This window comes from Macaca thibetana, chromosome 2 (assembly GCF_024542745.1).
Source record: "Macaca thibetana thibetana isolate TM-01 chromosome 2, ASM2454274v1, whole genome shotgun sequence".
NCBI lineage: Eukaryota > Metazoa > Chordata > Mammalia > Primates > Cercopithecidae > Macaca > Macaca thibetana.
In genome coordinates, this window is record NC_065579.1 from 52,467,211 (window position 1) to 52,489,964 (window position 22,754).

The 22,754-nt window shown below is 38.9% G+C and overlaps 2 protein-coding genes across 7 annotated transcripts in view; one reads left to right on the plus strand and one right to left on the minus strand.

Moving 5' to 3' along the window:
* The window catches only part of RNF13 (ring finger protein 13), a 159,609-nt gene extending 146,216 nt beyond the window's left edge, over positions 1-13,393 (plus strand). For all 3 annotated transcript variants that reach the window (XM_050779780.1, XM_050779781.1, XM_050779782.1), the window contains 2 exons: positions 11,337-11,417; positions 12,000-13,393. In XM_050779780.1, coding sequence (XP_050635737.1) covers positions 11,337-11,417; positions 12,000-12,364 — 446 coding nt within the window. In that variant the 3' untranslated portion in view covers positions 12,365-13,393. The remainder of the gene's footprint in view (positions 1-11,336; positions 11,418-11,999) is intronic.
* On the minus strand, positions 1,384-22,713 carry PFN2 (profilin 2). Of its 4 annotated transcripts, XM_050779803.1 has the most exons (4): positions 22,263-22,651; positions 19,905-20,097; positions 15,635-15,812; positions 1,384-4,005 (listed from the first exon to the last, which is right to left on the minus strand). In XM_050779803.1, exons 1-3 carry the CDS (start codon positions 22,392-22,394, stop codon positions 15,667-15,669), a joined length of 471 nt encoding a protein of 156 aa, XP_050635760.1. In that variant the 5' UTR covers positions 22,395-22,651; the 3' UTR covers positions 1,384-4,005; positions 15,635-15,666. The 4 variants fall into 4 exon arrangements, with proteins under 4 accessions (XP_050635760.1, XP_050635759.1, XP_050635761.1 ...); XM_050779802.1 differs by lacking the exon at positions 1,384-4,005 and having other exon boundaries at positions 13,497-15,812; XM_050779804.1 differs by lacking the exons at positions 1,384-4,005; positions 15,635-15,812 and adding an exon at positions 16,428-18,107 and having other exon boundaries at positions 22,263-22,713.
* Positions 22,714-22,754: the final 41 nt, after the last annotated feature.

A 22,754-nucleotide genomic window follows, 5' to 3' on the forward strand; every position in this document is an offset into this window, starting at 1 on the left:
CACTTGAGTTCAGGAGTTTGAGACCAGCCTGAGCAACATGGCAAAACCCCATCTCTACAAAAAACACAAAAATTAGCCAGGCATGGTGGTGAGTGCCTGTGGTCCCAGCTACTTGGGGGACTGAGGCAAGAGGATGACTTGAGCCTAGGAGGTGAAGGTTGCTGAGAGTTGAGATCATGCCACTGCACTCCAGCCTGGGTGACAGAGCCAGACCTTGTCTAGAAAAAAAAAAAAATTCTATACCAGATTTATAAGTGATTTACTCACCTACATTACAATACAGGATTCTGTATTTTTCTGTATATTTACCTGGGACTTATGTTTTTATTAATATATGGTTTTATGTTCCTGTTTATCAGCTTTTCACTTACTTGTAGGTGCTTTTTTAGAATTTCCTATAGAATAAGTCTAATGGTGATAAACTCCCTCAATTTTTATCTGAGAAAGTCTTAATTTCTGTTTTTGTTTGTTTCGAAAGGGCACTTTTGCTAAACATAGCATTCTTGATTGGCACCGCTTTTCTTTTGAATACATCATCCGACTTCCTAGCCTGCAGGATTTCTGCTAAGTCTGCTGAGAATCTAGTGTGAGCTCCTTTATATGTACTGAGTTGCTTTTTTTTGTTTGCTGCTTTCAAGATCTCTGTCACTAGACAGTTTAATTATGATACAATGGTATGTCTCAGTGTAGATCCCTTAGATCCCTTTAAATTTATTGTGGTTGGATTTATCTGAGATTCTTGAATTCGTATATCCATATTTCTAACCATTATTTCTTCAAATAGGTCCTCTACCCTTTTCTTTCTTCTCCTTCTGAGGTTCCCATAATGCATGTTTTCTTCTATTTGATGCTATCCCAGAAGTCCCTCAGATTCTCTTCATTTTCCTTCATTCTTTTTTTCTTTTTTGCTCCTCTTCTTTTCTTTTTCTTCTTTTTTTGGGATTTATCCTGCTTGATGTTCTCTGAACTTCCTGGATCTGTGGTGGGATCTGAAACCAATTTCAGGAAATCCCCAGTCATTGTTACTTTATTTATTGCTTCTGTTCTTTTCTCTTTTAATTTTCTTTTTCTTTTTTTTTTTTTTTTTTTTTTTTTTGAGACGGAGTCTCACTTTGTCGCCCAGGCTGGAGTGCAGTGGCCGGATCTCAGCTCACTGCAAGCTCCGCCTCCCGGGTTTACGCCATTCTCCTGCCTCAGCCTCCTGAGTAGCTGGGACTACAGGCGCCCACCACCTCGCCCGCCTAGTTTTTTGTATTTTTAGTAGAGACGGGGTTTCACCATATTAGCCAGGATGGTCTCGATCTCCTGACCTCGTGATCTGCCCGTCTCGGCCTCCCAAAGTGCTGGGATTACAGGCTTGAGCCACCGCGCCCGGCCTTAATTTTCTTGATGTTTCCATTATGCATATGCTGCATTTTCTGTAGTTGTTCCACATTCTTGAATATTATTCCATTTTTTCCGTCTTTTTTCTCTTTGCTTTTCAGTTTTGTAAGTTTCTACTGACATGTCCTTAAGCTCAAAGATACTTTCCTCAAGATGTGTCCAGTATACTAATGAGCTAATCAAATGCATTCTTCATTTTTGTGTTTTTGATCTCTAGCACTTCTTTTTAATTCTTTCTCAGAATTTCCATCTCTTTGCCTACATTATCCAGCCATTGTTGCATGTTGCCTAATTTTTCCACTAGCACCCTTAGGATATTAACGGTCGTTGTTTTAAATTCCTGATCTGATAATTCCAACATTCCTGCCATATGTGAGTCTGTTTGTGATGCCTGCTCTGTCTCTTCAAGCTGTGTTTTTGCCTTTTAGTATGCTTTGTAATTTTTTGTTGAAAGCTGGACATGATGTACTGGTTGAAAAGAATTGCAGTAAATAGGCCATTAGTCATGTAGTAGTGAGGCACAGGGGAAGGGGAAGCATTCTATAATTTTATGATTATATCTGAACCTTTTTTTACACTTAGGACAGAATGAAGCTGTCACTCTGGTACCCAGGCTAGAATGCAGTGGCATAATCTTGACTCACTGCAGCCTCCACCTCCTGAGTTCAAGCCATCCTCCTGCCTCAGCCTCCCAAATAGCTGGGACTACTGGCATATACCACCATGCCTAGCTAATTTTTCTTTTCTTTTTTTTGGGGGGGGGTAGAAATGGGGTCTCTCTCTGTTGCCCAGACTGGTCTTGAACATCTGGAATCAAGCACTCCTCCCACCCCAGCCTCCCAAAGTGCTGGGATTACAGATGTGAGCCACCACACTTGGCCTGTCTCAGTCTTTAAGTGAGCCTGTGGCCCTAGGGTCTGAACTTCACAAGTGCTCCTCACTTCTTTTCCCAGATGGCTGGAGGGAGGTATCTTCTGTTCCACGTAGGTTAGAGCTGACTGGAGTTGGTTATTTTTGCCCTTTCCCCAGGTCAGTTAGATTCAAAACCATAGCAGATTATGATCTGGTAAAATAGTCTTCCTTGGGGGAAGGCCTTGTTTAGAACATAATGCTTCTCCCGACCACCCCTAATACCTGAGGGGATTTTTCCTGGTGGAGCTCCAGGAGGTAAAACTCACAAAAGCATTGGGTCCCCTGGAAGTTTTTTAACTCTCAGACTTGTCCACACTGAGTCTCTGGCAATTTGTTTATTACCGTTCAGGCTTTGCTACCAGTACTGGTTCTTGTAGTGGTTTTCTACTCAGGGTTTCTGCTAAGTTGTGACTGTATATCTGCTGTCTGTCAGAAAAGGGAATGCTTCTCAGCTCTTCTAAAGGAATACTTTTCAGAAGGCCCACAAAGCAGTGAACTGAGGATGCAAGTTGGGTGAGGAATTACTACCATGGCTATGGATCCTAAGAAATCAGTGCATTCATGAGTTATTTGAAAAGGAACTGTTTTATTACCTCATGTCCAGAGATAAAGAGCCTAAGGTCTGTACTGTAATAGCTTTGACTGAAGGAGACTGACAGTTGGTGTTATAGGTTGATTTGTATCATGGCACTCTTGTCATTTGCCTGTAGCTGTAAATGCTTAGGAGAACCATGCTTTAGTCCACCCTTGCCTCTCTCCACTGAAGTCGGTGTTGTTTGTACCATATGGGTTATTTGGGAGTAAGTTGGTTTGGGATGGGCATTGCACCAAATTAAAATTTGATAATTTCACATTTTAGGTCTTATAAGCATGTAACACATACTATTATGTCGTATGAAAGCAAACTGTGTACTTTGCATATATGAATTCAGTTAGTTTTCAGAGTAGCCTAATTAGGAAAGTACTGTCATGTCTCTTTTATGGATAAGGAATATGAGACTTAGAAAGGTCAAGTAAATTGCCTGAGGATACGCAAGCAGCTAAAGGTAAGTGGCAGGGCTGCAATTCAACCTCCTGACTCCAAACACTAGTAAATACTACCCTACTCTTTTCAGTCACTACCATTTCATGGCTTTCATTCTTCCCATTTTCCTTCTCTTGTCCATTCCCTCCACCCCACCCCTACTTTTCCTTCTCCTCTTTAACTCACTATGTCAAAGAGAAAAGGAAATACCATTTTTGAGACAAACTGATTTGCTGAAAGTTCAAGTCTACTATCAGTATATAGTACTCATTTCATCATATTCTACATTAACAAGGTAAAATATCCATTTATATTTCTGCTTTTGTAAACTGGCATGCCCTTTATTCACATTTCAGTTAGGATCATACTATTTTATTATTGATTCGTATGCACTATTTAGAAGGAAATTTTACGTATGACTTCCTGTAGTCACCTTTTACACTCTGAGGGCTGCAACAAATATTAGACTAATCTAATCAACAAGCAGAAGTCATCTAGAAGCAATTCAGCTTTATGCAAAAATAATGTAGGCCCAGTGCCCCAAGTATAACTGAGACGGACAGATTTTTTATTTAATTTCCTTTATATGTAGGGAGAAAAAACAAATTTTAGATTAGAATTACATAAATTTCAGTTTGTTGAAGTTGGCTCTGGAAGGGTGTTGTACACCCTCATTTCCTAGTGGCCTGAAAAAGAATAAAAGAAGAATAATGAACCTTCTGTACTTAGTATAAGGAAATGCCTTTTTTTTTTTGAGATGTAGTTTCACTCTCGTCACCCAGGCTGGCGTGCAGTGGTGCGATATCGGCTCATTACAACCTCTGCCTCCAGGGTTCAAGCGATTCTCATGCCTCAGCTTTCCGAGTAGCTGGGATTACAGGCGTGCGTTACCATGCCCAGCTGATTTTGTATTTTTAGTAGAGACAGAGCTTCTCCATGTCGATCAGGCTGTTCTCAAACTCCCGACCTCAGGTGATCTGCCTGCCTCGACCTCCCAAAGTGCTGGGATTACAGACATGAGACACCGTGCCTGGCCTAGGAAATGCTTTTTAAGTACTTGAGGTCTGGCACAATATTTACCATTCCAACACTCCCATTAACTTTGGTTTTTCTCCTCAGGATGATAAATCTGTATTCAGAAAGGCTTTGGGTACAGTTGTAGTTTATCTGCATAGATAATATCAACCAAGTTAGAACCAATAAAGAGTAATATAGAATGACTATTTAAAATACTACAGGGAAAAGTTGTTGTTTTTTTTTTTTTTAAAGCTAGAGTACCCGAAGTGAATTTTGGCCAAAGCGGATATCAATTCCTAGACTTAGGTTTTAACTTAAATGGATTTATTTATGGCCTCTAAGACAATCATTTTATTCTTACTGCATTCATGAAATAATTCACTAACACATTTCCCCCAAAGAGTTGCTAATGCAATGCTCTTTCGCTCAGTGGAGTCATCTGATTGTTTTAGCATATGCATTATCATCTCACCATCAGAATATATAAGAAATGTTTGACCTTTAATTGAAGTTGCAGAATATAGCTGCTATTGTGTAGCATTCTAGAAATGTTTATAAAAATATGAAACCATGGGAGATGGGAATAAAAAGTGGTCTTCATCCCTGCTTTGTGTTAAATATCTGAAGAAAAAAATGTTCTGGCTTATGAATTGGAAACATTTTCATCCATAGTAAACACGTAGCTGCTTAAGTGTATTTCTTAACACTGTGAATCATAGGGGAATATTTAAATGTGACCAAAAATTCTACATACATAACTTAGGAGGCAATATAATAAAACATAACAGCTAAGACTATGCAGAGGCTTTAGAGCCCAACAGACCTGGGCTGGAATTCTGGATCCCCCATTTATTGGCTGTGTCACCTTGTGCAAGTTTCTTAACCTTGCCAAACACCCATTCATGTGTAAATGTAACTAATAGTACCTACTTCACAAGGTGTGTGGTTGGGAGGGATTTAAATCAGTTTATGAAAAATGCCTACAATAGTGCTTGGCACATAGAACTCAACAAGTAGTAGCAATTATTATTACAAAAGCGAAACAACCTCTTAAATAAAAATATTAGTGTCATCAAAATTCAGTCATTAAACATATTTTATGATTAAAAAGAAGACTGCCAAAATCATGAAGCAGTTGGAAAATAAAAACATTACACTTGAAATTTCAATAACAGTAAGTTGGAGCTAGGTGTATTTTTGTTTTAGAATTTTTTGGTTATCATGAGATTTGACATCTTAAGTAAAAGGTCTATTTGTTATACCATATTCTGGTGTGCTGTAGTGGTTTTGACAGGTATACACATAGATGTTAGAAAAAAAACCCTTTGGTTGTTGCAATTATCTCCTTATTGCATCTAATTGTACCGTGGAAGCCATGGAAGCCTTTAAGAGAACTTTTATAGGCTTAGAATGTAGTGAAAATTGTTCGGGGACTCTATAACATTTGTATTACCATAAAATCCCCACCCTTACCCTTACTCCTTCCCCACCCACCTGCAAAAAAACAAGAAAGAAAAAAAGAAACTATTCTAGTAATCAGCTGCTTCATTGTGCTAAAAAGTATTTGTTGTGGAAATATTTGGCAATGAACCAAAAAGAATTTGGCATTTGGAAGTATCTTCCATTGGCATAGCTTGTAATACCGTTCACAGAAACTTTTAAAAACAACTTGAATATAATATCTGTAAACTTTCATATTTACCATACTTTGGGGACAGGATCTTAAATCTTCCTATCTTATTCATCTTCACTTTTGAAGTTCTTTCAGAAATGTTCATGCTGATTAATAGTTAAACGATTTGAGTATTAACTTACCCATTTCTAGCACATATAATAAATAGCCTTTTAGTTGTTTTCTTGCTTCTGAAGCAGCCAGCATCCTTACAAATTTTTTCATTACTCATTGTCCTCAAAAATTGCTCTTCAAGCAAAATGTGGTTTCCTGTATTTCCTGTGTCATTCAATTAATGTATTTATCCAAGTCTAACCATAAGAACTAGATACCACACACTGTTTCCTAACAGATGGAAAATCCTTATGTTTTCACTTAACATCCCTCTACTAAGCAGCTCTCTGGGAGCTGTCTCCCTTGTCCCATTAGTATGTTAAAGCAGCCAGATCCCTGAAACATAAATGATAAAAGTGGATTTCATATCTGACATTTTAAGTTACCAGGCATTTTTCCTTTATGGCTTAATCATTGAGATTTTTGAAGATAATATGTACAGGAGGGGAAAGATTTTTATTTCAGAGACTGGAAAAAAGCAACACAGCATTTTAGTAGATTGCATAAAAATGGAGCAATAGTTAATTTTTATAATTTTTTACTTTAGCTATTAAAGACTTCTTTTTTTATAACTACATTTTAATAGCTTTTAATCTAACCATAATAATAAATACTAGTTCCTTTGCCCAGGGTTTGGAAATAATCAGAAAGAGTTCTCAGGCAAATTTGGCTTTTAAAATATTTCATCCTGTTGTATTTTGTTGATTTCTTGGGAACTGGTATAGGGAAAAGAAGAATAAAAAATAAGATTCATTTATTTCTTATTTGCTAGAAAAAAAGCTGCTATTCATATCAAACACACTCTTGGACTACAGGGCAATTAAAAAGAAATCAATACTAAGAAAAAAAAGCTGCTATTGTTTTCTTCACTGGCAGAAGCAGTGTGTAAGTGGCAACTCATGACTCTAATGATGCATCATCCCTAGGCAGATTATTTATAATATATATGTAAAGTCAGTATCACTAGTGACATCTATATGTATTTAACCCTGAATCTTCAATCTCTTTTATCTTTTATTTTGAGGAAACCTATTCTTGGTTTACTTGATACCTAGACTAGTTTGGTATAGTATTGAACAATTCTACATCAATTTGTCTCCACTGTGACTATTTTAACTAGCTCAGTTTTAAGCCTTGTTTAGAAATGGTAATTCCTCTTTCTAAATCTAATTTTATGTCCAAATGTTTTTGGTACAGCCTGGCCAAATTCAGGTCCCCATCTAACTTACTTTCATATTTATTCAAAGACTGAAAGAAGGCCACAAGGATGCAGCATGAATGAAGGGTGGACTAGTATGAGATGAGACAGGATGGCAGGGTAGGGGGATCAGATCATATATAGCTATATGAAGGCCATGATAAGGAGGTCAAATTTTATTCTCAGAGAAGCCATTTAAATTACAATGACATGATGTGATATTTCATTTTTAAAAGATCACTGTAGCTGCTGAAAACTACATGGGGCAGGAATAGATGGGAGACCAGAGAGGAGGCTCTTAGCATAATCTAGATTAGACCAGAGTAATCAAGGCGATGGAGAGAAGGGGAAAGATTCAGAATATGTTTTGCAAATAAAAGGTTCCAGGATCTGGTGACAGATTGTACGAAGGCTCTAAGGAAAAGAAGCATCAAAGATATGCCTAGGCCTGATACTCAGTTCATGCCACTGCCTTGGCTGCCTAGGTCTTTGTGTGAGTCTTGTTATGAAGGGCCAGTGCTTTTCTGTATCTGATGAGCCAAAGTTTTGGGCTTGAAATGGGGAAAAATCATGGATGAACAAGTTTAGAGAGGAGACAATCTAAGTTCTGTCTGGCTACATGTTTTAACATTCCCAGACTGATGAGATTTACTTTAAAAGTACCTTCATGAAATTTTTCTGAAACTTTATTCTACAGCAGTGCCAAAAACATTCCAGACAAAAGTGGTCCTCTATTGTTTCATGTAACAGACGTGAATCTGATTTCTTCCACAACTTTTGACATCTTATCCAATAGTGAATTAGCAAAGTTTTGTTAGCCTGCAGGGGTTTCTATGAGGGTTTCTCACTTCAGCACCACTGACATTTAGATGGGATACTTTGGTTTAGGGGGCTGTTCAGTACATTATAGGATGTTTCGCACCATCCCTGGTCCACAAGATGCCAGCCGCAACTCTCAGTTATGAAAGCCAAAAATGTCTCCAGATAACACCAAATGTCCTTGGGGAGCAAAATCATCCCCAGTTTAGAACCAAACTAAGCAACAGAATTTTCTAGCATGGTGCTAATAGTAACAAAACTAACACTTATTAAGCACTTGTTATAGCCCTTTTATCTTATACTACCAGAGCCAGTAGGTAATGTTTAAAATCTTATACATCATAAAAATAGATAAATGCCTTTAATTTCTATTTTAAATGTAATTATAAATCCAATCAACAATTGATGTTGGACCACAGCCTTTTGAGTATGAATCCACTGGCTGGATTTCCAAATTGCCATGGTACATGAAGCATTTTCTACCATTTTTAGTTTCAAGTATTTTAAAATGGGGTGAAACTGGATTCTGCTTTCATCCTTGCTTTTTACATTTGTCCAGTCTTTTAGTTTTCTTACCCATACCCAGTTTAACTGCTTTTTGGCTGGCGATGGGTTGAGGGGAACAACTAGCTTTTTTTTTTTAAGTGTTTCTAATGCATTCAACCTAGCTTTCAAATAAAACCAGAAGTCTTTTACACTCACAGTTTATTGACTGCTGAATATTTAACTAAATTACATAATTACCCTAAGTAAAACAAAACAGATTCAATGACCACTGCCACTAGCCTTTGGTAAGCATGCAGCTGATCATCTGGTGGGACAAAAGCATAAGGTTGGTTAGAGAATAGCCTCCTAGCAACAGTCTTCTACCATGTGATAAGCAAGTATGCCTATCAGCTAGTTTCACTAGGCAAAAACTGGTTAAGAGTTACTGTATGTGTGAAACACCATGTAAATTACTCTACCTGCATTATCTCTTTTAATCTTCACAACAACCCTAATACATAATTATGTTAATATTTGTGTTTTGCCTTTGAGAAAACTGAAACATAAAGATAAGTGTTTTACAGAAGGTTACATAGCTAATAAATAAAAGGACCAGGATGGGAACCCCAGGCATTCTAATAGGTGCTTTACCATGTCATCACAAGTCCAAGGCCATAAAGGTTAATTTTCTACAGAGCACTAAGCTCCAGTTTGGTCCATGATCACAAACTGTACCTTGGAATCTTGACCTGTCATCTTCAAAGTAAGTGCTATGGCAATAAAACATGGGATATTAATATAAATCTACTACTTGGAACAATTCAAAGGACTGATAAGAAAGCTCAGTGACTCCAAAGCATCAAGTCCATACATTTAAAGATAACCCAGACAAATATACCTGTATTAGTTTCCTATTTCTTTGATAACAAATCATCACAAGCTTAGTGCCCTAAAACAACAAAAATATATTATCTATAGCTTATAAGTTTGACACAGGTCTCACGGGGCCAAAACCAAGGTGTCAGCAGGACTGTGTTCCTTTCTGGAGCATCCAGGGAAGAATCCATTTTCTTACCTTTTCTAGCTTCTGGAGGGCACTCACATTCCTTGACTTGTGACCCTTCTTCCCCCTATCTTCAAAGCCAGTAGCTGCATCTCCCTGACCATTCATCTGTAGCCACATCGCCCCGACTCTGAACTTTCCTGCCTCCTTCTTCCACTTTTCAAAACCCTTGTGATCACATTGAGCTCACATGGATAATACAGGCTGATCTCCCTACCTCAATAAAATGAGCCTTGGAGCCTTGGCACAGCTTTGAGCCACAGTCAGTTCCTGTTCAGCTACATTAACTGTTTTGTTTTTAGTAGGCGTTTTCACAAGGTGATGTGACTCAAAGTTTGATTTGTATGAGAAATCAGTCATGACTGAATTGCATAACTGTCCCCAAAGTCCATGTAAATGGATTTATGTAATTATAAATAAAAATAATAATTACAGCTATATTAGAGGTCCTTTAGTCTTGTAATAGTTGAGTCTAGTAAGTCTCACCAAATTCCACACACAAGGTTCTAACATATGTATACATGCCTTTGTTACAGAATGTAATTTAAATACTATAGTAACCAAATTCAAGGTAATGGACAAAAATTAATTTTCATTAAAGCTTTCTATTTTGGGCTCCTCCTGAATGTGCTGCTTTAAATGACTAGGACATTAAAGTGATTGTTTCAGAAGAACTATCAGCACCTTTTTTATGTGTCATGTTCATCCAGACTATCCATCCAGATAATATGTCTTCCAAGGTTGTTACCCCTCCATGTGGGATAGGCAATGAATTTAACTGTCTTTTGTTCCCTAAAAGTTTTATAAGTTTTTATCCAACATATGCATGTAGTGGAAAAAAACTCACAAAAGTGCTTTCAAGCACTCACAGTGGTGTCTAAGCCACTATTAACTGAAAAAGCTGCTGTATTTAAAAAACTGCTAGCTCCTTTAAAGACTTAGAAAACTACACTGAAACTCCAAAAAGAGCTATGAATTAATAAATTTCTATGATTATAAAACTGATAAATTCTACAGTAAGACAATTAAAATGGCAATATTAATAGTATACCCTTTATTGAATACCTATGTGTCTGGCCCTTTGCTCGTATCATCTCATTTCATCCTTATAACCTGTAAGGTAAGTTAATCTTTTTACTGATAAAGAACTGGATGGCAAAGGCTAAGCAACTTGCCAAGCACCGCAGAACGTGGTAAATGCTGGAGATTTGAAGCCCAGTGTGACTCATTTCGAATCTGTTTTTATTTACTAATATAGTTAAACATTTGAGTATGTTCTCATGTTTCCATTTTTATTTAAGACTGAGTTTGAAAATTTTAGTAGTGAAATTTTTCTGGCATTAAATATTTCAAAACTAGCATTTGGTTAGGTAAAACACTGATGTAATTATGATTCTTATTAAAATATTTTGCAAAGATAATCAAGGTAAACAAATTTGTCATCCATTTTAAACTATCTAGTTTAGGTAAAATGTGAATTACTTAAATTGAAACTTCAGGTCCTACAACTTGGATAAGCAGATCCTTGAGTCTGATGCAAAAGGCATCATTCAAAGATAAATACATCAAAAGGCAGTAACTGACTGAGGACTAACTTGAAAAGTTTGAAAGGCGAAAAAATAGTTCTCTACGTATTTTCTGTTTTCAGGAGATGAGTATGATGTATGTGCCATTTGTTTGGATGAGTATGAAGATGGAGACAAACTCAGAATCCTTCCCTGTTCCCATGGTATGAGTAATTACATACTGATTTGAATTTACATGTAGTAATTTATATTTAGGTTCCATATTCCAGGGGAAGAGACGGAAAATAGTTACTGGCACACCGTAAGCCAGGCCCTGTACTAATTAGTGGTCTCATTCAAGGATGGAGGTATATTTATAAAAATGTATAAACTTTCAGGCCAGGTACAGTGGCTCACGCCCATAATCCCAGCACTTTGGGAGGCCGAGGCAGGCGGATCACAAGGTCAGGAGATCGAGACCATCCTGGCTATCAGTGAAACCCCGTCTCTACTAAAAATACAAAAAATTAGCTGGGCGTGGTGGCGGGCACCTGTAGTCCCAGCTACTCGGGAGGCTGAGGCAGGAGAATGGCATGAACCTGGGAGGCGGAGCTTGCAGTGAACGGAGATCGCACCACTGCACTCCAGCCTGGGCGACAGAGCCAGACTCTGTCTCAAAAAAAAAAAAAATTTATAAACTTTCTTCCCGTCCCTACATGATACATACAGAACACTGAATATGGCAAGAGATTAAATATAAAAGTATCAACCACAGCATACTAAAGATGTATATTTTGCTTCAACAGCTTATCACTGCAAGTGTGTGGACCCTTGGCTAACTAAAACCAAAAAAACCTGTCCAGTGTGCAAGCAAAAAGTTGTTCCTTCTCAAGGTGATTCAGACTCTGACACAGATAGTAGTCAAGAAGAAAATGAAGTGACAGAACATACCCCTTTACTTAGACCTTTAGCTTCTGTCAGTGCCCAGTCATTTGGGGCTTTGTCGGAATCCCGCTCACATCAGAACATGACAGAATCTTCAGACTATGAGGAAGATGACAATGAAGATACCGACAGTAGTGATGCAGAAAATGAAATTAATGAACATGATGTCGTGGTCCAGCTGCAGCCTAATGGTGAACGGGATTACAACATAGCAAATACTGTTTGACTTTCAGAAGATGGTTTATTTCCCTTTAAAATGTTTAGGTAATATACTGTAATTTGATTTTTTGCTCCCTTCAAAGATTTCTGTAGAAATAACTTATTTTTAGTATTCTACAGTTTAATCAAATTACTGAAACAGGACTTTTGATCTGGTATTTATCTGCAAGAGTGTACTTCATTCACTAATAATAGACTGGTGCTGTAACTCAAGCATCAATTCAGCTCTTCTTTTGGAATTAAAGTATAGCCAAAACATTAAAAAAAAAAAAAATCCTCAGTATAGCTTGCAATTAAGACCTAGATCACAGTATTTAAATGTTTTGTGTTTTATACATGAGGTCAGTGCGACAGCCACCTAGCATGAACTAACCCAGCTTCCACCTCCATAAAGTTACCTAGAGTTGTTGAGTTGGAGTATGTTCTGGCATTTACCTGACCTGCCAATCATTAGGGAGAGGCAACAAGGTAACTCAGCCTTTCCTCCTCCTATCAGCACAAAGAAACTCAAAGCTGTATTTTCCCTTTCTGTTCCAAAGCAGTCTTATCCTGACAGGAACGGTCTATACTAGTGCAGATTTCAACACTTTTTTTTTTTAATGTTTTAATTACTATAGTGTTATGTAGAGATTTGATTCAGCAGCTAATGTTTCTGAACTTTACTTATTAATTTTCAGTGTCCTTAAGGGTTTTGTGGTGTTATCAAAGCAAAAAGAAAATGCTGCATAAAAATACCAAACTTCAGCAACTGTTAATGCTCAGATCATATACCTCTTAATAAATAGCATCTTATGCTAATTAGCCCTGCTAAACTATGTACAGAGGAAATTGTTCAAGTATTGGATTTGAAAGTAAGTGACTTATGTTTAACAGAACTAATGATGTATTGAAACACTGTATTATGAAAAGCTAAATTATATACATCATTGTAACTATGTAGAAAATATAGACTAATGTATAATCAAAATGCTAAGGATTTTTATATGGCCTTGTATGAGGGGAGTTTGAATGTTAATAAACATGTTTTCCACTTTAAGATCCAGTAAATGTCTGTTCTACCTACCATTTACTTATCATATTAGTCTTATTTATATATATCCTATAAAGGGATAATGATTGAGGTCAGAGAAATCACATCACCCTAGAATTTTATACAAAGTAACTGACCATTCACATGCAGTTAGGTAATCTCCCAAAAGTTTAGACTGCTGCCAAAATTATTCCAAAAATAAACAGTGTACATTTTGGTACCCTGTTGTAAATTATGGTATATCGAGGGAAAATTTCACTTTCCGAATTGCCTTTTAAAAAATGTTCATAATCAGGAAAAAATAGGTATTTCTACTTTGGAAAATAAACGGTTGAATTCAACATCCGCTATCTGATACCTCATCCCTCTTCCCCCTTTTTATAAAAAATTAAAGAACCACAGGCCTGAGAAACAGGACATCAAAGGTTACCACGGTAGTTAAGCAAAGTTTGGAACTGGACATAATTGTATGGCCCTAACCGTTTTAAACCTGGTCATTTGCATAATTTTCATTTAACCTAAGTGAGGGTGTGAGGACAAAACGTTGGGCTCAGTATCTGGTGCATAGATGTGCAATAAGTAATAGTCTTCAAAATAATTATTAAATAAAAACATCAAACCTAAAATAGTATTTTAAAATAGGAAAAGGGAAAAAAATAAAAAGTCACAGTAATGGGTAAGTATGTATTAGATGTTATATTCCCTTAGTCTTTAATCCAAAGTTTAGAACAAGGACCTAGTTCCTTTATGTTAGGAGTTTTTATGGAAAAAAAAAATTTTTTTTTTGAAATTCCAAATTACTTTAATTTTATGTAAAAAAAAAATCTACGAAGTGTCTTATTTAGCAGCACTGGCTAGGACTGTTACTAGGTTCTGTTAATGTTCACTTGAAATGTTCTGTAATTTCATGGTATAGCTTTTTGAATAGGACAGTAGGTGCAATTAAAATCCAATTTCTATTTAAAAATTTAAAATTTTCTTGATTACAAAAGTAACATTAAAACACTAGAAATCAAAATATAGTCACCTGGAAACTATACTGCCTTCAGAAATACATATGTAAAATACATGTATATTAATACTGTATGTATGTGCACTGTCATGTAACATGTTTATATTCTCATTAACATTCATTGGTAAGCATTCTCATGTCATTCTTCAATGACTATTTTGTCCTATGGACTTAAAATCATTTATTCAAACCATACCCCTTAAAAAGCTGAACCTTGTAGATGTTTTCCAAGTTTGGATGGCTTAAGTAATGCAGTGTGATGGACATTCTGGTATACAAATTTGTATAGCTTCATTTCCATATGCGAAATTCCTAGAACTAAGTACAAAGCAAAGTATAGCTGTATATATTTCCCTAAGTATTTTTCTAATGAAATTGTGGGTGGAGGGCCAATGAATAGTTTCATTATATACTATTTTAGTGATACAGTCACCCTTTACCACCTTCTACCCCCAACCTCCTCTCTGAACACACACACATACACACTGCCCCCTCACCTACTTACAGATTAATTCATTAACAGTTTCAGAATTTTGGTCACTGCTTTCTATAATTGGTTACCCTAATAGTTCTTTACAAGTGAAGTGTGAATGTGTATTATTGTAAAATCTCAAATCATCACAACTCAACCACCAAATTTTCATTTGCCCAATCTTTTGGCCTTAACAGGTCAAGAAACTGATAGCAGGTTTTTATTATAGTTTTACAATTTCGAGGTTATGTCCAACTACCAAAATAGCCCCAGATCCTTTATCTTCCATACTTTTACATCCCTGTGTATGTACAACCATATTCACAACCAATGCCTGACAACCAAAGAAAACTTTCATCATGCATAGTATAAGCAGATTAATTCCTATTCCCTAACCCATTGTTTCTCAAAAGGTAGCATAAACACCACTTAAAATGAATCAGACTGACCCAGTGATTGTTTCTGAAAAGGGATTCCTGGGCTTATGGACTCTCCATCTCCAGGATGGAACCCCAGAGTCCATAATCTGCCTTATAACCAGCTCCCCAGTTTTACTGAAACCCACTAACTTTTGAGCACCCCTGGCTCTAAGCATCTGCTTGAGTTGTTGGTAATAATGATTTATCCAAATAGCCCTAAATTTACATATTTACCAAACTTCAATACATATCAGGGATTTTGTGGCCTCTGGGATTAAATCTATTACATAGCCATGGTCAACATGTCACTACAAAGCCAAAAAGTGCAAAAGCATCCCAATTACCTTATATGCTGCCTAAGGAATGTCTTCTGCTCTTAAGTAGGAGGGCCCCAGTTGGCTGACTTCAGTCTGCCAACACAGCCTCCAAATCTAAAGTCATACGACATTTCAACACAGAAAAATCCACAATAGTGCAGAAACCCTTCTTGGTACTCCCTTTGCTGTTTATTAGATTTCACATCTAGAAACCAGCAAGAAAAGGAAAATACTCATTTTCTAGCAGATGTCAGTTGCTTCTCACATACGCCTGAAGATGAGCCTGAAATGACTCAAAACTATATGTAACAGATCAAAGCCCATTAAAAAGAAATTTCCAGGCACTAATTTTATCTGTAATATTACTTGAAGTAGGCCATCACCTGAATGTTAAAGTTTTATGCTTGCGGCCGGGCGCAGTGGCTCACGCCTGTAATCCCAGCCCTTTGGGAGGCTGAGGTGGGCAGATCACGAGGTCAGGATTCGAGACCATCCTGGCTAACATGGTGAAACCCTGTCTCTACTAAAAATACAAAAAATTAGCCAGCGTGGCGGTGTGGCCTCTAGTCCCAGCTACTCGGGAGGTTGAGGCAGGAGAATGGCATGAACCCGGGAGACGGAGCTTGCAGTGAGCCGAAATTGTGCCACTGCATTCCAGCCTGGGCAACAGAGTGAGACTCCGTCTCAAAAAAAAAAAAAAAAAAAAAAAAAAATTTTATGCTTGCAGCAGACTTTGGCCTATTCTGTGTATTCCCACTTGTCAAAAATCAGCTTTTAACAGTAAGCCAACAATTTATATAAACAACAGGAGCCTAGAGTATTTGGTTGGAATAAATTTATTTCATCTGTCTGTAAACAAGGTGTTTAATAGTTATGGCATTTTTTTAAATGCATATTAAATCAGATGAGTTAGACTGTATCCCAGATGTAACAAAGTGCAGGGAAAGAAATGGACAAATCAGCAACAAGATTTGTTTTTAAATCTGTACATTATCCACAAGGCCCAAACAATAGAAGCAAATACTAGAATGTCCCTAAAGTAGTGCCATTCGAAAGAAACCCTTAATAGGTCGGTTAAAATCCATCTCACAATAGCAACGGTTCATTTTAACAATAGTATGGCACAGAATACATATGAAAAAAATTCATCACAAGACAGCCAAGTCCACAATAATGCAACTTCATATAAAAACTCAAGCTGCAAATAAAAATTGGTCCTATGAAGAACAAACTGGACACACTCCAGATGGTTATGTTGGGATACCTAATGTCCATAATGGCAGCCTTTTACAATTTTACTAAAGAGTAGAGCTGGTGTGCAAAGAAAAAGATAGGAATAAAAATGTGAGCTATTGCAATGATGGAATGTCCCTGGGGAGTCAATCAGTATGGTTACTGTAAGGTCATGGGAGGAAGTGCTTTTTGCTCTTGTTTTGCCATTGCACTCTTCATATGTCCTGTAGACACTATGAATAAAGGTTTGCCTCAAGTGCAACAACAATACTAAAAGCAAACTACTGCAGCTCTCAATAGCTCATCAACAAAAGGGATATTAATTGGTTAAAAAAAACAGGCACTGCATAAAAAAAGATGGAAGCAAACCAAATGCCTATGTGCGAAGGGAGGTGGGGCGGGAAAAAGAGAAGAGTGAAGGAAAGATGCATGCACTTTTTCCTCCCAACCATGCGCTACAAAAGGAAGACTAAATGAGCCAAGTAAATGCTCAAAGTGCTGAAAAGACATTGATCAGAGATTGTACAACCGGCACCTTGCTTAATATTAACTTATTTTAGTAATCAATATCCCATTAATTGCTAAGACAAAGTGATGCCCAACTTGGCATGCCCCCTCCCCCCAATTTCAAGGTATCATGCAAATCATTATTGTGCTGCAATTATGTTGCCAGATAAGGGTTGGTTACATACAGTGGTTAACATACAAATGATCCATTGGGCAAACAGGAATCATGACATTAGAAAATAGGTAAAGAAAAATTCGCTACCATCTATAGTTTGGTAGCATTGTGACCATAATTAGGGTTGTTGATGAAGACAGTTGCTAGGTAGATGGGGAGAGGCTGCTTACACATCAGACCTCCTCAGGTATAAAGCGAGTTCATATGCTTTCTTGTTAAGTGTGCCTCCGTGGACACCTTCCTTTCCCATGACTATAACCAATGCTGGAGTACACAAGGAAACAAAACAAAAGTGAACAGAATTATTTGGGGGGGGGAGGGCAAAAGAAAGACGCCTTTCCCCACCAACAGAGGGATACAAAGGAGACACAGGTTCATACCCCATCACCCTGCATTGCTAATAAAATTTCCAGAATTCAGACTTAAGCTTACAGCTAGGAAAGTTTAAGAGCAATTTTCCCCTAATACTTAACAGTCTGCCTAGCAGCTAGAACCCAGAGTCTCTCAAGTATTTTGCCATTGAGTATGCCTTCTTATTCAATCCGCCTCCATGGACCCCTTCTTTTCCCATTACAAAGACCAAGACTGAAAGAGAAAGAAGAAAAGTGTTTCAAAAGAAGTGTTAATCAAGAAAGTCACATAAGTTTTAGCAGACAGAACCCCGATTAATAAGTTAACATTAAGTTAGTTTTCCATGAACTGCCAAGCACTGAAATCAAGTAGGTTTCCAAAAAGAACTTTCAAACTAGTAATATACTAAACAAAAAATAGTAAACTTGAATGCATCTTGGAAGCCCAATCAATGCAAGCAAAAGTTCTATACAACTATCTTTACACTAACTACAGGAAAAAAAAAAAAAAAAAAAAGATCATTTGTCTTCTATTTTAGGGCAAAAAAATTCTGGCTTATGTCAAGTACATGTTATTACTTGCCCCAAACATATAAACTTAATAAACTCAGGGAGTTATTTACTTACAAACTCTCCCCAAATTTTAACATGCTTGACAAGTTTAAACTATTACGTTTTACCAGTGAGGCTAAATGTATCTCTTATTTCCAAAGGAAAATGAAGATCAAATTTTAAGTAGCATACTCAGTATCATTCAGAAAACGCCAAATTAATTTAAGGTGTTTGCTTACTGATAACTTCACCGTACTAACCTTGTTTTTAATTGCGTCTAAAAAAACAGGTTTACAATTTCTAATCGCTCTTGTATAATACAATTCAAAGGTCTATAACCCAAAATATATGTATATGTCAAATTTTATATTCACTACCACTAGATGTCAGTAGTGCTGTAGAGTATAAAAATATTCTGTTTTTTTTTTTTTTTTTTTTTTTTTTTTTGTCTTGTGCTTGACGCTTCTTTTTAGCATATAGTGCAGCTAAGGTTTAAAGAGATTTGTCACTATTTCAAAGTCATCTAATTTTCTTATAAATACTTAAAACATCAACTCACACCAGAATTACGAGTAACTTTTAGGATAATCACAGGGAGCTGGTAGAGCCACAGCATTAAATTACAACTCAGGGCAGCTTCAAGTCCCCTCACATGGTAGAGCTGTTATTAAAATTAGATGTGCCAAGTCAGCTATGTGAGGCTACAGAAGCACTCTATATTTACAAAATATTCGTATGCGTTAACCCATTTAAATGTATTTGTAAATCAATCAGATGTCATAATAAACCTCAATTTCAAAAGTTTATTTTGAAAAAGTAGGGAGACTTAGTACAATTAAGAGTTTCTATAATGCTGACAACAGTCTGGAGACACCTGAATTTTTGGACCAAGTATACAAATGAAATGTAATTTCCTACTTTTCAAATCTAAGTCTCAGACACACAATTTTTGAAAATATTTCAGTGAATGGATAACTTACTCCAAAATCCTCATCTAATTATCTTTTCCCCAGCAAAGTTCCTAACTGAAAAATGAACTGATGTTAATTTTTACTTCTTTATGCTGAGTAGTGAAATGGTTAGAATACAAGCAAGAAAAAAAAGAAAAGAGATCCAAAGGTCAAACACAAACTGCAAAGGACTAAAATAACCAAGTGATTCCAACAATTTAACAATCTGAAACACCACAGGATTATCATTTGACATGCCAAGCAGTTTAAGAGACTTTTAAGTTTAATAAAGCTGAAAGTGAGTTGATACGAATATTCTACCTTAGAACAAAATCAGGATCTAAGAGAGCAGGTTGTAGATGCTGTAGAGTAGGTAAAACTAAAGCAGCGCTTCTCCATAGTGCTGGGCAGTTCACAAAAACCACCTTAATAGCCATTATGGACTAACTTTTATTCAAAATGTTAAAAGAAACTGCTTAATAAGTTGTAACGTGGCATGCAACTTTTAACCAAAAGAATGCCTTACTTACCTCTACCAGCTCTGCCGACAGCAACATTGTATGTTGGCTCCCCACCTTGACTCTTTGTCCGGATGTCCATTGTGCAGTCACCATCGACGTATAGACTATCTCTGATCACTGAGCATTTCTTCGCGCCAAGAGTCAAACCGTTGGTAAAGAAACCTTCCCGGTCTTTTCCTACAATCATATCTATTTCTATTGGCTGTCCCCCACCAGAAAGAAAAAAAAAAACAACATGAAGTTGTAGTTAATTCCTTTTAGGGCTTTATGTTAACAGGAAAGGCTGTGTGCTATGCCAGACAGCCACATTTCACTAACGTAAAACCAAGATTCGGTCTTTTCTTAATAATTACTTAATTCTATATAATCACATCAGTTGATTTGATTTCAGTTAACGGTGTCGTCTCTTAACCAAGACCAGTCTATATAAAGAAACTCTAAATAATTGATAGTTGACACTAGACAAAGTGCAAACTTAAAGAGTTATTTATAAACTGTATTAAGTCAGTTTATAAACTGTGCCTGAAAGTGTTCACGTAATGGTAAAAATTCAGCTATCAACTCTTTGAACACAGCTGGTCTATCATATTCAGTCCCATTACAGTAAATCATGTTTCATCACATTTAAAGTTGCTTCAAAGTCTCCCAAAATAAAGCCTGTTCTTTGATTTGTTCACTTCTCTGCTTGGAATAACTAGAAATATACCTGATGATATGGACTTCAATCCCTGAACATCAGTGCTTTTCCAAATTCATATTTCCCTCCTATTTTTCTAGCCACGACTCCTGTTTCTTTCCAACCTCCCTTCCCCTCCCATCTCAGTAATCAGTTTTCTTTCTGGGCAAACGCAAAGTGGATTCTGTCTACAGCACTGCGGTAGGCAATAGTAAAACAGAGAAAATGGAGGGAGATTGGGAAAGAAACTGAGGTAGCCACCAGAACCGGAAAGGAGAAAACGTGCATGCTAACATTCCATGAATAAGAAGGAAGGCGTCGCCCCCATCAGAACTGCAGAGTCATAGCAGGCCCCAGCCATTTCCAAGCACACTCCCGCAATCTTCCTAGTCAGACAGCGGGAACTCACACACAAAGACAAGAGGACTGCAGGAAAAAAGTTGATGACCAGATGCCAATTCCCTACAAGAATAGTAGTCCACTGCGGGTATACGAGACCTTAAAGTACTAGCATCAAGGACTGAGTTCTAAAGTCAGACTTTAAACCACGTTAAGTGGCAAAAGAATAATTAGCACCCATAATAGGGGACCTGAATTTTGGTGTTTAATGGGAAGGGAGCGTGGTGCTAAGAAATTAAAGGAATGGTCTCGTATTTAATACAATTATCATAATTTTAGAAAGAGCCTTGGGCAGAAACAGGCAAAACAATAAGCTAGAGGCTTACTTGCAAATATTCCCCAAACATACTGCAACCAACTCAAAACCATCAAGTCTCAAGAAAATCAGGCAATGTGAAGCATAAAACTGCATTAGTTCCTTTACTGCCACCACTAAAGAGGGAGGGACTTGGAGAAGTGAAGTGTGCTCCTGGTCTTCGCAGATAATTGAAAGCCCCCGAAAAGCACCCCTTTTTTGAGCTATGTTGCATAACTGGGGATAACCGTATATCGATGAATCTCCATATGAGAAGGAGAGAAATCAATGGCAGTTCGCCATCTTGGAGAATTAAAAAAAAAAAAAAAAAAAAAAAACAACCTATAGAGCTACAGCTGAAGTCGAGATTCACGAATCCACCTACGCGGTCGGCGCACATCTCTCGCAAGCCCCAGAGGCCTGGACATCGGCAAACCTACGCAAAGTCGCTTCGAGAATCCCGGGGGCCGGGTCGGGGCCACCGCCTCCCACAGCCGGAGGCGCGGGCGGCTCGCTGTCCGCCGAGCAAGAGGCGGCCAAGAAGCCTGGGGACCTCTACCCGGGGCCCGCGCTCCCCGGCCCGGATCCCCGACCCCCGCTTCCACCCCAGGACGTGCACAGCAAACCTCAGGGCTTCAAGAGAACCTAGGAGAACCGCACTAGCAGGAAAAATGGAAACCCTCCCCTTGCCCTGGCTGGTGCGTGCCCCCTCCCCCAACCCGGGCACCTGGACCCACGCTGGGAACGCCGGGGACGCCCGGCGAGGGCCAGCAAGGAGTCTGGCCGCCGCCCGCGCTTGTCAGCGCAGCCCCGGGTGAGGGGGCGTCTCCGGGCCTCGGCCTCCCAGCCTGCCCGGCAGCCGCATCCTCGGCGCCCGCTGCCTAGCACACCTGCGGGCTCGGCCCTCGGTGTTCCGGCCCCGCGCTGCGGCGCCCCCGCGGCCCGCCAACCCCACTCCGGTGCAGGGACCAGGGTCCCGGCCGCCACTGGTCCTCACCGTAATGCTCTGAAAGACGCCCCCGGCCGTGGCTGCCCAGACGTATTTGGCGTCGCAGTAGCCGACAATGGCGGCCTCCTGGCAGCAGCCATCGCACATCAGGTTATCCACGTAGCTCTGCCAACCGGCCATCTTCGAGCCCTTCGCACTGCAGCGCGGACGGCGAGGAGCAGCAGGCGCGGCGGCGGCGGCGGCGGTAGCGGGCGGCGGCGGCGGCGGCGGCGCGGGGGAAGGCGGGGCGGGGGCGGGGAGGAGGCGGCTCTGCGCAGGCACCGACCGCCCCCCTCCCCGAGGAGCCGCGGAGGGAGGACGCGGGTTCAGCGATGAGGGACGAACCTCAGAGCGCGCCCGGCCACCCGGCCGCCCGCAGCCGCGGGGCTGACTAACCAGCGGCGGGAGGCTGCGGAGCGGCTGTGCCGGTGGTGGTGGTGGCGGCGGCTGCTCCTTACCGCAGCGCCCTCCGTTCTCCGCGGATACGGCGGGGCGTGCGCG

Coding starts and splice junctions, on each gene's coding strand:
- PFN2 (XM_050779803.1), bottom strand. CDS start 22,394: ATGGCCGGTTGGCAGAGCTACGTGGATAACCTGATGTGCGATGGCTGC. Junction 20,098..22,262: donor GCGTCTTTCAGAGCATTACG/GTGAGGACCAGT, acceptor GGTGGGGGACAG/CCAATAGAAATAGATATGAT. Junction 15,813..19,904: donor TGTCGGCAGAGCTGGTAGAG/GTAAGTAAGGCA, acceptor GCTGGTTTCTAG/ATGTGAAATCTAATAAACAG.